This window comes from Pygoscelis adeliae, unplaced genomic scaffold (genome assembly GCF_000699105.1).
Source record: "Pygoscelis adeliae isolate BGI_AS28 unplaced genomic scaffold, ASM69910v1 Scaffold36, whole genome shotgun sequence".
NCBI lineage: Eukaryota > Metazoa > Chordata > Aves > Sphenisciformes > Spheniscidae > Pygoscelis > Pygoscelis adeliae.
Window position 1 is genome coordinate 3,872,837 of NW_008824934.1, and position 12,655 is coordinate 3,885,491.

General features: G+C 39.4%; 1 protein-coding gene across 1 annotated transcript in view; it reads right to left on the minus strand.

Moving 5' to 3' along the window:
* Nucleotides 1-612: 612 nt before the first annotated feature.
* MTOR (mechanistic target of rapamycin (serine/threonine kinase)) overlaps nt 613-12,655 on the minus strand; it is a 67,319-nt gene continuing 55,276 nt past the window's right edge. The window contains exons 43-58 of the mRNA XM_009325282.1: nt 12,091-12,213; nt 11,291-11,473; nt 10,507-10,641; nt 10,047-10,221; nt 9,684-9,819; nt 8,808-8,955; nt 7,971-8,093; nt 7,423-7,505; nt 5,822-5,894; nt 5,228-5,302; nt 4,584-4,719; nt 4,118-4,183; nt 3,328-3,408; nt 2,880-2,960; nt 2,146-2,251; nt 613-1,588 (exon numbers count right to left, since the gene is read on the minus strand). Of these exons, the coding sequence (XP_009323557.1) occupies nt 1,573-1,588; nt 2,146-2,251; nt 2,880-2,960; nt 3,328-3,408; nt 4,118-4,183; nt 4,584-4,719; nt 5,228-5,302; nt 5,822-5,894; nt 7,423-7,505; nt 7,971-8,093; nt 8,808-8,955; nt 9,684-9,819; nt 10,047-10,221; nt 10,507-10,641; nt 11,291-11,473; nt 12,091-12,213 (1,740 nt within the window). The 3' untranslated portion in view covers nt 613-1,572. The remainder of the gene's footprint in view (nt 1,589-2,145; nt 2,252-2,879; nt 2,961-3,327; nt 3,409-4,117; nt 4,184-4,583; nt 4,720-5,227; nt 5,303-5,821; nt 5,895-7,422; nt 7,506-7,970; nt 8,094-8,807; nt 8,956-9,683; nt 9,820-10,046; nt 10,222-10,506; nt 10,642-11,290; nt 11,474-12,090; nt 12,214-12,655) is intronic.

The following is a 12,655-nucleotide window of genomic DNA, read 5'->3' on the forward strand; positions in this document are numbered from 1 at the left end:
AGGGGGTCTCCGAGGTGGGGGGCGCTCAGGGACACCCCTGAGCTTAAAAGGGCTTAAAAGGGGCGAGACCCCCGGCACCCTTCCGCCACAAGCGCCCACCAGTGGGGCCAGGGGCTGCCCACAGAGCAGTCCCCAAGACAGCCACACCAGTGCCCAGAAAGGGGCCTGGGGCATTGCTGCCCAAAGCCCCTGACTGCCACCTCCCTCTTTCCCATTTTCGGGGCGCAGCACCGGCACAAGTTGCTGGGGAAGCCCACAGAGCCCCAGCCGGGACAGTGACGCACCCCACACTGTCCCTCGAGCTGCGGCTGTGACCCCGAGACCAAGAAAGCTGATGTTCTTACCACATGGTTGACATCGCATTGGCTGGAAACTAAAATTTGGGGGTTGCACGGTCAAGTTTCTTTTATACAAGTGACAGACATCATTCACTCTTGGTAATTTTGCCTCCAGCTGTTATCAAAAAGGAAATATAGCCAACCACCTGAACTGATGCAGAAAAAGACAAGTCAAATCCATAGCAATGGGAAACTTTAAAAAAAAAAAAATCTTAATCTGCTTCCCTGTCTCTTCCTAAGAAGTATTTAGGAATAAACAAGAACGCAGTCAAAGTGTTTACATTTTGGTGTAATTTATTGGCACAAAAATATTCAAATACAACATGGCATCTAAACATGGCTACTCTGTTGTATTTTGTGCATTGTTTTTAATATGTTTAATTCATTTATCTTCACCCTCATGTTTAATAACCATTATTTTCTGTTTCAAGTTATGACCAGTTCTCCCCACGTCTGCCTCCTATGCCAAGTAATAACTTTCCCTAGTTATTTCCCAATACTGCTTTTTAATCCAGACACTGCGGGAAGCTCCCAAGTGGTATTTCGTTTGTACCCTGCATCCGGTTTGCCACCGATCAATCCGCATAGAGGCACCTGACTTTGCTCAGCTCAAGGTCTTCAGTTCTTGGATCTGCTCTAATATCCTGATCTAGTCTGAAACACGACTCCTGCACTAGTGTAATGAGCGGATATACAGTTTCCAATTTTGGGGCAAGAATCGAGTTTGAAAACAAGGTAACAGGATGAAACAATGGTGAAATTCTGCTTCTCTTCTCCTTCTTTCCAGTTATCCAGCTCACCCCCCCAAGCCTAAATGAAGCCCCCTGCACAAGTGCATTGAGCCACACCAACAGGACTGACCAGGGCAATAATTAATCTGCAAATGACTTAGTTACATTGCAAAGTAAGTCAAAACCCGTATATAGTTATTTTCGATGGATCACCAGTTCCCCAAAGACCAAGTGGAACCATAGACATCTGTGGTACAATCAGTCTTCACTGTCCTGGAAACCCAAATCAAGTGTTGTGTTTCAGACAGCTTGTGTTTCTCCAACAGCAGCTATACATTGGCTTAAACCAACTTTTAATATACAATAACTCTTTTCATTTACATTTCAAAATATTTGACAAAGGCTGTATTTCAGTCCAACGTTCAGTTTATGTTTGTAGAAGAGCAACTTTGGAGTGCAAAAGCCTCCAGAATAAAAGGCTGTGGATATTTTGGAATCTTCTGTTACCAGAAAGGACACCTAAAGGGAACAAAGATATTGTAGTAATGCTGACTTGCATATAGTTTCACAAAGGCAACACTGAGAAGGACCGAGATTCCATACTAACTAGGCACCATTTTAGTATAGGAAAAGTTGACAGGTGATCCCCAGAAAGTTAGCTTCTTTCCAGCTAACTAATGTTTAAAAATGTGAAAAAGATCTACATACTTAAGCATAGTCCAAAGTTAGCTAACTCTCAAAGTGAGAGTAAATTGTCTTTGTTTACTTTAGAACATGTGGTTCTTCACTGTAACTGAAATCAGTGACCATCACATACCTCATTTCAAACACTTAAAATGTTGAGACTGATTGCGGTTTAAACGTTCTAAAATCCCTGTCACTACTTAAAACAACTTTCTTACAGAGGACTGTCTATGTGATCGCTGTCATAGCCTTGCAAAATTTACCAGAGCAGATGCAACATGTGGTAAGGCTCCTACACATAACTAACTACACAAGTGACATTTTCCGTAGCTGTTCTCTGCTCAGATTATTCAGAGAAGAATTTTGCAAGGTTAGCTGAATGACAAACTCACCATCCAATGTAGCACTGGCACAGATTCTCATGAGAAGTAGCTTGCTTAATGAGCAATTCTACTTGTGTGGGTACATCAAGAGTTTCGTCATGAGAGAAGTCTCGACCTTTGAAATTGAAGGATTAAAAAAAAAAAACATAAATGGAAGTCACAAATCATGTAACATAACTTGCTTCTGGGTGCCAAATTAAGGACTGATAGGACTTTTAACTACCCTTCCCTTACAGTATATAAAATGCAAAATTTTCCAAACATGGAGAACCTCTAAAGGCATACAGAGCCCAGAACTCTGTTTTCCCTATTATTACGGTTTCTTCCTTTTATCTTCTCCAAATAATGGATAAACCAACAATAGATAACTTTCCACCCTTCAAGTACATTATTTGGCAGGTGGGGGGTAGTTTCTTATAAACTTTAGGAGCATAAAATTTCGCAACTAAATGCTGCAAACTATAAAGCCAGGACAGTAGAAATTCAACTTCTACTAACAAGCTAAGATACACAATATACGAAGTCTATTTAGTTACAATCACCTCCGTGCTTTTCAAGTCAGGCTCCTTTGTATCTAAATGCAGGCACCAGTACTCTGGTGTTAGACAAAAACAGGAAAACAGCCTCATCCACTTAATCATGTTAAATTCAAGGATTAACATAAAATACAAACACTAGAAGTAGTGCTGATCCATCTCACCAGATTTTATGTTCATCTTATATAAATATAAAAACATGCTCACCAGTGAGCTTATCTCGAACCCTGTTGATGATTTGAATTGCCTTCTTATTTAGAGCTTCTGGCTTCACTAGACCATCTCCTACTAAAAGACAGAAGTAGGAAAGAGAATTAGGACTTCATCTGAACAATAAACACATCTGTACTGCTGTTACAGCTGCCCTTCCCAAACACCACAAATACCATTTTGAGAGCAAACAAACCTAGATACCAGTACATTTTCTGTCACCGGGTTTTTTTTTCTTGTTCTGTTTTGTTTGGGTTTGGTTTTTTTTGCTGTTTTTTTGGGTTTGGTTTTTTTTGAGTTAAGAACACAGATAATTATATTCCTCGTTTATGCTGACGAGGAACTGTATCTGTCCCATCTCATGTAATTGTATCTGGATCATGATGAAATTTTCTGATCGAAGAACAAATTTCTGCATCAGTATAGAAACAACAATGAAACTTACTGAAGGAATGGATGGATTCAGGCACTGTGGTCCCAGTTTTCTTATGGGCTGTCTCACCCAATTCCACACTGTCCAACATTTCTATTGAAAAAAAACATGAAAACATAAAAGCGTAAATGTGAAGCTGAAAAGCAGATAAAATAACATTCTCCCGGAAACATTAACAAAACTATTAATCAGCTCATTTGAAAAGCATATTTGACTGTGACCAAGTGTACCACACATCTCTATCACTAAGGGAAGCATAGCACAGGAGCAAACATTATTTCCCCCCCCCACTAACATACTGAAAGGCCTGATCCAACTTGTAGGAACATTTTGTATAAAAGTGTAATTGAAAGATATTTTGAAATGATGTGCAACTGATCTAAAATTATAATCGAATAAGTATGTTTATTTGTAGAACTCTCCATATGAAACACTGTCCCTATTCTGCAGTCCAATAGTGAACAACTGCTAAGATTCAACGCAAAGCTCTCAACGTTCCGTCAGATGACTACTTGCCAGGTTTTGCACACTAATATTTGGTAGCTAAGTAAATAACTATGACATATACCTTGGATTACATCAGTCTGTGTGTGCTCCAGAAGGGTGTTAATATAACTGTAAAGGAGCATCTGCTTTTTGAGCCAAAGTACTGAACTCACGACTTCCAGACCTAAAGCTAATGATAATGAGCTGTTTATCTATTTTTGAGAAGACAACTGAAAATATTTACCCAGTCTTGTGCACTGCTAAAAAAACCCAAGCACTCCAAACATTCATGATATACACCATCTTTTCTACTCACCTACTGACTGACCAGCTGAGTAGGAGTCTGTTCTTGTTCGTGAGCGCTTATTGCCCTTTGTATTTGCTGCAAGAAAATAAGGAGTTGAAAAGCATGAACGGGAGTTTCAGTGTTTCATAGCGAATTTGTCCACAAAAAATATGGATTTGACTGCCTTTCTCCTTCTCCAAATTTTATGGCACCTGAAAAGAGCTTTCAATCTCCTGATGACCACTAATACAAAACCAACCCAAATTTTGCTTGTAGCTTAGTTCGGTGTCTGTGTTTAAGGGCAAAAGGGTTTTAACCACTGTGGTAATTTCACATTACAATCGCTAAAACTGTGTGCGCACAGAAATAGCACTTGCAAACCAACAATTTCATCAGATTGTCTTCAAACAGACATTGGATTTCAGGCTTCTGGATTTCTTGTATGAAATCAGACTGATTACTCTCTTGCTGTCACTGTTTCATCAGAATCACTTACTGTCCATCAGCCGCCAATTCAACAATGGATCATACACAAAGGCTTCAAGCACAGCCATGACACTGTCCTTATGTTCACGCAGGACTTCCATCACTGTGTGACAGGTGATTCTGTAATTGCCATCGAGGCCCGTCACCTTCAGAAAAGAAAGAAGTGAATCAACCATGCTACTTCGTTTACTACGCAACTCCAGCCCTAACGTTCAGGGAGCAGGAAGCGGCTTCTGCTTTGAACTGGAATTCACTTCCACTACGCTTTATTCATTAAGAGAACAAGATAGATGTTCATTACAAACTAAGAAGCTCCCTTCTGCCATTAAGATGATCTTTGCGAAGTACCATGCCATTGGCTGTGTCAGGTTGATGCAAACAGCTATTTGAAATGAGGAAACTAAGGAAGGCCTAAGAAATTGGAGGAATTTCAGGGGTTTTTTGCATCAATGAAAAAGTTGCTTTCCACTGTAATGTACTGTGAAGATCACAGGAGATATTTTAACTTACGGAAAATGCAGCTGAAATATTAACACCTCTGGTTCTTACAGGAGTGGAGAGGTTTAGCCACAACAGAAAATACAGGAAAAAATGAGAAACTGGTGCCATTTTCCCTAGAAACAATCCCCTTCATATTAAAGAGGGGATGCTTACCTCCATAGCATTTGTCAGCATCCTTGTTAACCTAAATGGAATCTTCTCAGGGAATTTTTCTCTTGTCATTGCAACCTAAACACACAATGATGGAGAATTAGTAAATTAACAGCTAACTTATCATTTAAGAGTTAGTAAGTATTGGGGTTTTTTTGCTACAACCTTGAAGGTTGTATTCCAAATAGGAAATAAAGTCCCAGATTTATGTTCCTCAGTTTCCACAGATTTTTGGGAGAAGCTAGATAATTAACTTGATAACAGAGGGAAAACTCAAGTGTGTGCCCAGTTGCTAGTGTCAAGTAACACAGACTCCCTATCAGCAGCTTAAATTGCTCCAAGAAATTCTATGGAAAAGTGATGTTAGCACTTCTTTGCTTGTTCCAGTGGTCAGCTAATCCCCAAGACGTGCCTCTGAGATAAAGTATCTATTATTTTCATCTTGCCAGTAGGTAAAGTGAAGCCCGAAAGAGAGCCAAAGGGCTTGCCCAGGATCACACTCCAAGGTCAGTTTGTCCTGGCTTATAGATTCGTTTCTGTTCCACCAGAAAATGTGAAATATTACAGAAAATTTAATGTCCAAATACAAAGATTTACCTCAAAACAGTCCCCGAAGTCGATATGCAGGATCTTTCCACTCAGTCTGTCTAACATCAGATTGGAGGGGTGTCTTTGATGAAGGAGTAGGAGAAAAAACAGAGTGACAGACCATTATAAAAACCCAAAGTAAATCACAGCAGCTCCGGTCTGAAATGATATTTATCTTCATGAACAAGAACAGCCAGTGACAGCTTGCTTGTTTGAGAACTTCAATCTCAGGATGAACAGAATAGCTTCCTGATAGTGCTTCTATCACATTATTTTTGTAATTACTTCTCAGGAGTTAGAGATCATCTCACCTTGGAAGATAAACAACCTATTGGACCAGAGACATCAGTACATTTCTTGGATATGAACATTTATTTTTCAGTTAGGATAAATTCTTCTACTTGTTTTTATGCTTTTTCATTTTTTCAGTAGAGAAGAATGTAATGAATTCTCTACTGAAATCCAATTTGCTACAGGTGAAGCAAATTGGATTACCACAAGAAGAGAAGAGAATCAATCCAGACTAGGAAAACCACAATGCTGCTATTCATGCTGACTTGTTCCAATTTTGTTTTAATTCAGTTTTCAAAGGTTTATAATTTCATTATAAAGACCTTTAAGTTCAGGAATAAAAGCTTTTGTTACGAAAACATTTGAGGGTTTAGCTGGTTTTGCATTACAGACCTTAAATCATATTGTCTTCAAAAGTATATTGGAAGTTATGATGTCCCCTTTTGACAGTAAGCCATATATTAAATCAAACATTTGTTCATTTTATCTTTTTTTTCCCATTATTTGCTCAATCCATTTGGACTGTACATACTTCCCTCCAGAACATGTCTGCATTGCAGATCAGAAAAAGCACCATGTTAAGTAATAGTTAAACCAACATTAACTTTCATTTATTTTAAGTCTACAGCAGTCTTTGGGGAGTATTTATGGGGACTTCATGTGTCTCTCTGACAACTGCTGTGAACACACATAGCACTAGAGGTTCCTGCTTCACAGAATAAATATCCATTAGGCAAGAAAGTATGCAAAATAAGTAGTGATACTGAACTCATTTGGAGGGAGAATCAGAAGACCTCTGCCACTAAATACTTTCTGGATTTCTTTTTGCTACTTCAGGGAACAAAAACTGATGCTTGATCATGGTGCTTCTTTCCTCCCCAAAAAGCTGGATGTACACGTACAGTCCTAACAGACTTTGCAAGAAAATTGCCGTCTCAAATGAATGAAACACACGCAAGCACACAGGTTGGTGGCAAAAGTCAACAATATTTCTGTTTTATAGAATGGATGGAGAAAGATTTCCCAATCTGTGAGTGAAAGGACAAAATTAGAACTTGTGGTCCTTGATATAATTCTGTGTGTATTCCTCTCAATATGGAAGAAACTTGTATTTGTACTCAAGATACACAAACCCTACATCTCACGCCTGCAGTGCTGAAAATAATGGCAGCAGAATTAGGTCCTGAAAGACGGTATCATTACAACTCAGCAGTAACGACAATGAAAGATGTTATCATAAGAACAGAGCCAAGGAATGAATTGATAGGCCTACATAGTGTGTGCTTTTATTTAAAAGAAACCTTTACAATTTCACTTACCTGTCCCCAAGGCCCAAAATGTACCCAACCATTGACATTACAGCTAGTGAACGAGTGTAGTTTGTTCTTCTGTCAAACCACACCTACAAGCAGAGACAAAATAGAAAAAGCCAGGCAGGCATGTTGCATGTTTCAGCTTATATTTTAATTTATACATTAACAACTTGCATTTTGCACAAAGCAAAACTGTGATATGCTTAGGTTCAATACACCCCATAGCCTGAGGGGGTTCAAACATCCTGTGGCCTTGAATTAGATGTCTAAGCCATTAAGAGACTCTGTTCTGAGGCTCCTGCTTTTCTCTCGCCAGGTACAGTATATGGAGCTTCAGTCCCCAGTCTTGTGCTTTGGACTGCACTCTGGCAGCCATTGTGATCTGACCCTTATAAGGCCCCTTGAGAAGGGATACACATGTGTGGATACACGTTCTGCAGTGATTCATCTGGAGTTTATGATGAATAAACACCATCTCTCACTCGTTCTGCAGAGAAGGTAATTCCACAATATGCTGGTTGCCAAACACAAGCCATTACGTGTGCTGAACTCACCTCCGAGCTTGGACTTTTCAGCCACAGCAGTTTGGCAAGGTCATCGCCAGCTGTGTTATTGACAGCATGTTCAAATACTTCTACTTTCTGCATCAGAGTCAGGTGGTCATAATCTGGAGCCATCTATAATTGAGAAGTGACACTCAGCAACTTAAAAAAACCACCTCCAGTAATCCCTAGTTGTACTATGAGAAACACAGTAATCACAAATAATTTCAATATAAACTTGGTATGAAATTATTTGTAGACTGACCAGTATGTGCCCAAACACAGTGAGATGACTACTCAATAGTGAAGAATTCATTTTAAATGGGATAGCAAATGATTCAACATCCACAAAGTAGTCCATACCCATATTTAATTAAAATACTGCGAAGGCAAATATGTTTCAAGAAACATTATCCAAACAAGTCTTCTGGGCTGGCACATGCTTTCCTTTTTGGCAGGCAATTCCAATTTTTCTAGTAATGTTCAGTTTCTCTAGTCTGTCTAATTTTGGCCCTGTTGCTTAGACACAATGTTTGTAAATGCCAGCAGCGTGGCACCTTGTATAAGGCACATCATAGTCATGCAAAATTCCATACACATTTTAGTCACCAGATGGTAACAACTTATGGTCACTGCTAAAACCGGAAAGGAGAAACAAATAAACGTATGGCCAATTTTACCTCTTGGTAGCATTTTATAACTCTTATCTAGTATTTTTGCATTTATTACTGGTACCAATAACAATCAGAAAACAGGCAAAGGAAGAACAAGCTGCGCACCATTATTCTTCATTAAGACACTGGAGTCCTAAAAGAATGTACCAAAAACTCTGCCAGCTTTGCCCTTTACCCTCAGCATGATGCGATGTTCAATGTTGAGCAGGATCTTTTTCTTCTCTCTGTAGTCTCGGATGAGTGCGTGCAGTGTGTCACAGTGGGGGACCCAACCAATCAAGCCTGAATTTGTAGACAGTGGAATAACAGCGTATCTCTGGATGCTACAGGAAAAAAATGGAGAATCAGAGCTCAAATTGATGTATGTTGTGAATTATTACATTTTGAGACGCTTAAAACAACTACTACTAAATCTGAACTCTGATCCAAATTGTCTCTTCAGTAGTTGCTCTGCTTTTCTTCTTTTCAGACCTGAAATATTCATTTGGATAGATTGCTGCCAGGTAATTTACAGACATTCTCAAAGCTTACGTGGTTTTCACTGAAAGACTGCTTTCAGAAGGTACATGTTATGTCACCATGATGATCTATTATTTGCACATGACATTTGATATGTTCATGCTTGAAAGACACTGTACAGAATTGCAGTCAGTGACTATTCACCAAGCTATTTAGTGAGCTCTTTAGTGACTATAATAAAAAATCCTTGACAAAAAAACCCTGTTCTCAGGCTCCTAAGGCAGCACCCAAGCTATCTTGAAGTAAGGGTTGCCTCAAAGACCATAACTATTTATGAGATGGGACTTCAATTAAGTAAAACAAATGATCCCCTCAGGATACATTTCCTCCATGTTTGAATTCCTGAATGTTTTTTTTCGTTCTCTCTTTTTTTTTTTTTTTTTTTTTTTTTTTTTTTTTAAGATTAACTTAGTTCCAAGATTTGCCATTTCCTCACAAACCAGCTGGTTGTGCCAAGGGTTACTTGGAAACTGTCCCTATGTAGGGTGTCACTTGTGCATAAGCACATTCAGTGATTACCAACAACACATACCTGAGGTTTTTACGAAGGGAAGTTGGGTCATTTGCTAGCAGAGTGTTGACCAACCCAAAAAGCTGCATCACTCTCTCATCTTGGCGAAGGTCTTCGTGACCTTTCAGAAGGAACACAAACTCATGCCCGTTGCTTCCTGCAAAAGAATTAATACACAAAAGTTTACTCTTGCTGAACAAACAGACAAGAGACACGTGCACCCAAGAACTGGAAAGCGTGGCAGTCAGACTGACCAGACCACTAAGAAATACCTCACTTGAAAGGAAGTGTTGGAGAGGTTTTACCTGGTAAATATGTAGTTTGGCCTAAAAGCAACGACTGTTTAAATACTAGAATAGCTAAGTGAAAACTGCTCTCTCTTACCCATTAATGTTAACTTCCTGGGCCGTTGCTTGGAGGTGATGACCTGCAGCGAAGGTGCAATGGACTGAATGCGTATGATGGGCTGGTTGGGATCGTATGTTCCTGGCACTGCCAATTCCAGGTCCCGGCACATTAAGAGTTTTGGTGACACGTACTGTAGTTCCAAAGAAGTGAGCTACCAAAAACAAAAGAAATACAACCCCCCAGAATTTCAGTTAAATCTCTCTGAAACATCTGAAGAGTTCATGCTGTCGAGGGACCTAAAACAGTTCAGTCAGTCGTCAATACTTCAGATGCTTGCAGGAAGTGCTGCTTAAGCAGCAAACTTGCAGCAAATCATATGCAAGTATTTCCAGAATACTGAATTTGAATGTTTTGAATAACCAGAAAACATGAAACAAAGATTGGTATTGACAACTTGCACTGTAAGACCCACAACAGAACTGTACCTCTCCCCCACCTGAGGCAGCTGCTTTGAGATACGCCGGAACACATGGTAATAGAGATCCCAAGCCTGAGTTAGGTCTTTGACATTTCCTGATTTCATGTACTTCCTGCACCATTCCTGAGCTTCCATTAGATCTCTGCCATAGGCCTAGGGAGGAAATGAAAAACAACAGAAGAAAAACATTTCTACAGACTATAGCGGAACAGGTGGAAACCACTTAATACCTACAAAGAGCATCACAGTTTATTTTCAGATTGCATTACAAATACTCGATCTCACATTTTTATAGCATACTGGAATTAAAGATCCAGAAATTCCTGGATCCAAGACATGCACTGCATTTATTAGGCAACGTTGCTCACAAATAGACTTCATGATAGGAGGCAACAGAATGAATAGAATCACCCTTTAACAGTAGGCTCACAAGCTCAAATTAATTCCTTTTGCTGGTTTGAGAGAGGTCATCTCTACTAGTGGTTACCATGAAGCAAAGCAGACTGGAGTTAGAAGAATTAACTGCAGAGCAGTTGTATGTTTTCCAGACCCTATCAGACACCCAGTCGATATAAGACTCCAGGGCAATCTGTACTACCATGGCTCCTGTAGTACTGTAGTCACCAGAAGGGATACAGATCTGAATACAAACGTCAAGCCTGCGACTAACATAATGAGTCCCAAAAGATTTACTCTTTGTGCTAGATTGCAAAGGTCCTTTGTAATGCATCTGGGACAGGTGGCTGTCCTGCCTGTTTTTGAGGGCATGCAGAAGGTTATGCTCTTGGCCATTTGCCAATACCTGATTGAAGGATGTCTCTTTTAAAGTCTGAGGCCCACGCTCCATCATTGCATGAAGTGGTTCCAGCACCTCAAACATTCCCTTCACGTTCCTTTCTCCAAAGTATAGACGAGATGCTTCTTCCAACCCTTCATGCCACATCTCATGCCATAGGATGGCTACACGGATTAGCTCCTCACTCACCTGTTTTAGGATGGGAAAAAAGATTAAAAGCCTAAAGAAAAACACTATAACTGTATACTGACTTACAAACACAAAATACTTTCTTCTCTAATGATTATGAAATATTTATTGCTGGCAGCTAGAGGGAGCCACAAGAACTCCCACAATTCTGTTATGCTTCTTTTCTGCAAAAAGCTGATCAGGCTTTTCTCACCTTATTTGTTGCCTTTGAGATTTTCAATATGTTTGTGTAGCTTGGCCTGAAAGCATTACTTTTTATTCATAAAAATCTTCAGCAAATGAATTAAATTACTCTTTCCATGCTATGCTCGGTAAGTTTTGTTTCCACTTTTTATTAAGCAAAAACATCTCTTTATGGAACAATGATTGTTCATTTATTTCTTCTCTAAATTTACTCATAAGGAGACACAAGAACTCAGTGTTTGAACATTATGGTCCTTTTTAAATTAAAGCATTCTCTTGCAATTATACTAATACCTTAACTTCTTCCAAATGCAAAAAACACAAATGAATTGTACTTGAACAAAATTAACACTAAATAGTCATTCTGTGTTATTATATCTGTGGTACATCCATTCCCGAAACTCAATACACTTTATGGTACACTAAGTACTCACCATCATTGCCTGCTGCACCAGAGTGTTACTGTGCTCACACATGTTTTTCAAGATCTTATTCGCAGCATTGTGGCGAGCAGTGGTTGTAGATTTAGAGGCCACAGTCAAAGGATAGATCAAAGCCTACAAGGGACATCAACCAATAGTATTTTAGAACCACACAGAAGAACTACGTAAATTGCAAGATTAGCAAAGTATTAATAAATAGCAGCCTTAGGGCTAGACAAGAGAAAGCAAGCTTGCTTCTAGAAAGAGGTGATAGGAATTTGCTATTCAAAGTCTTCCAAACTGAAAAGCTTACAAGGCTAATTCACTGAGTAGCAGAATGACTTTGAGAGCCTGTATCAAACTGGAAGAACAGAAAACTGTTTTTAGCCTTTTGTGATTTTCCACACTGTAGGAAGAAATTCAGATAAAATGTCTCTGAGGTAGCTTCTTAGTAGTCACTTAATGAGATTTAAGAAGGTGATTTGTACTACCCAGTACTCATTAGACGGAGAGAACTTCCCCTGCTGCATGGCTCATGCACCTCTTCTTTCCATTTTTATGTGAACAGTGCTGAGGT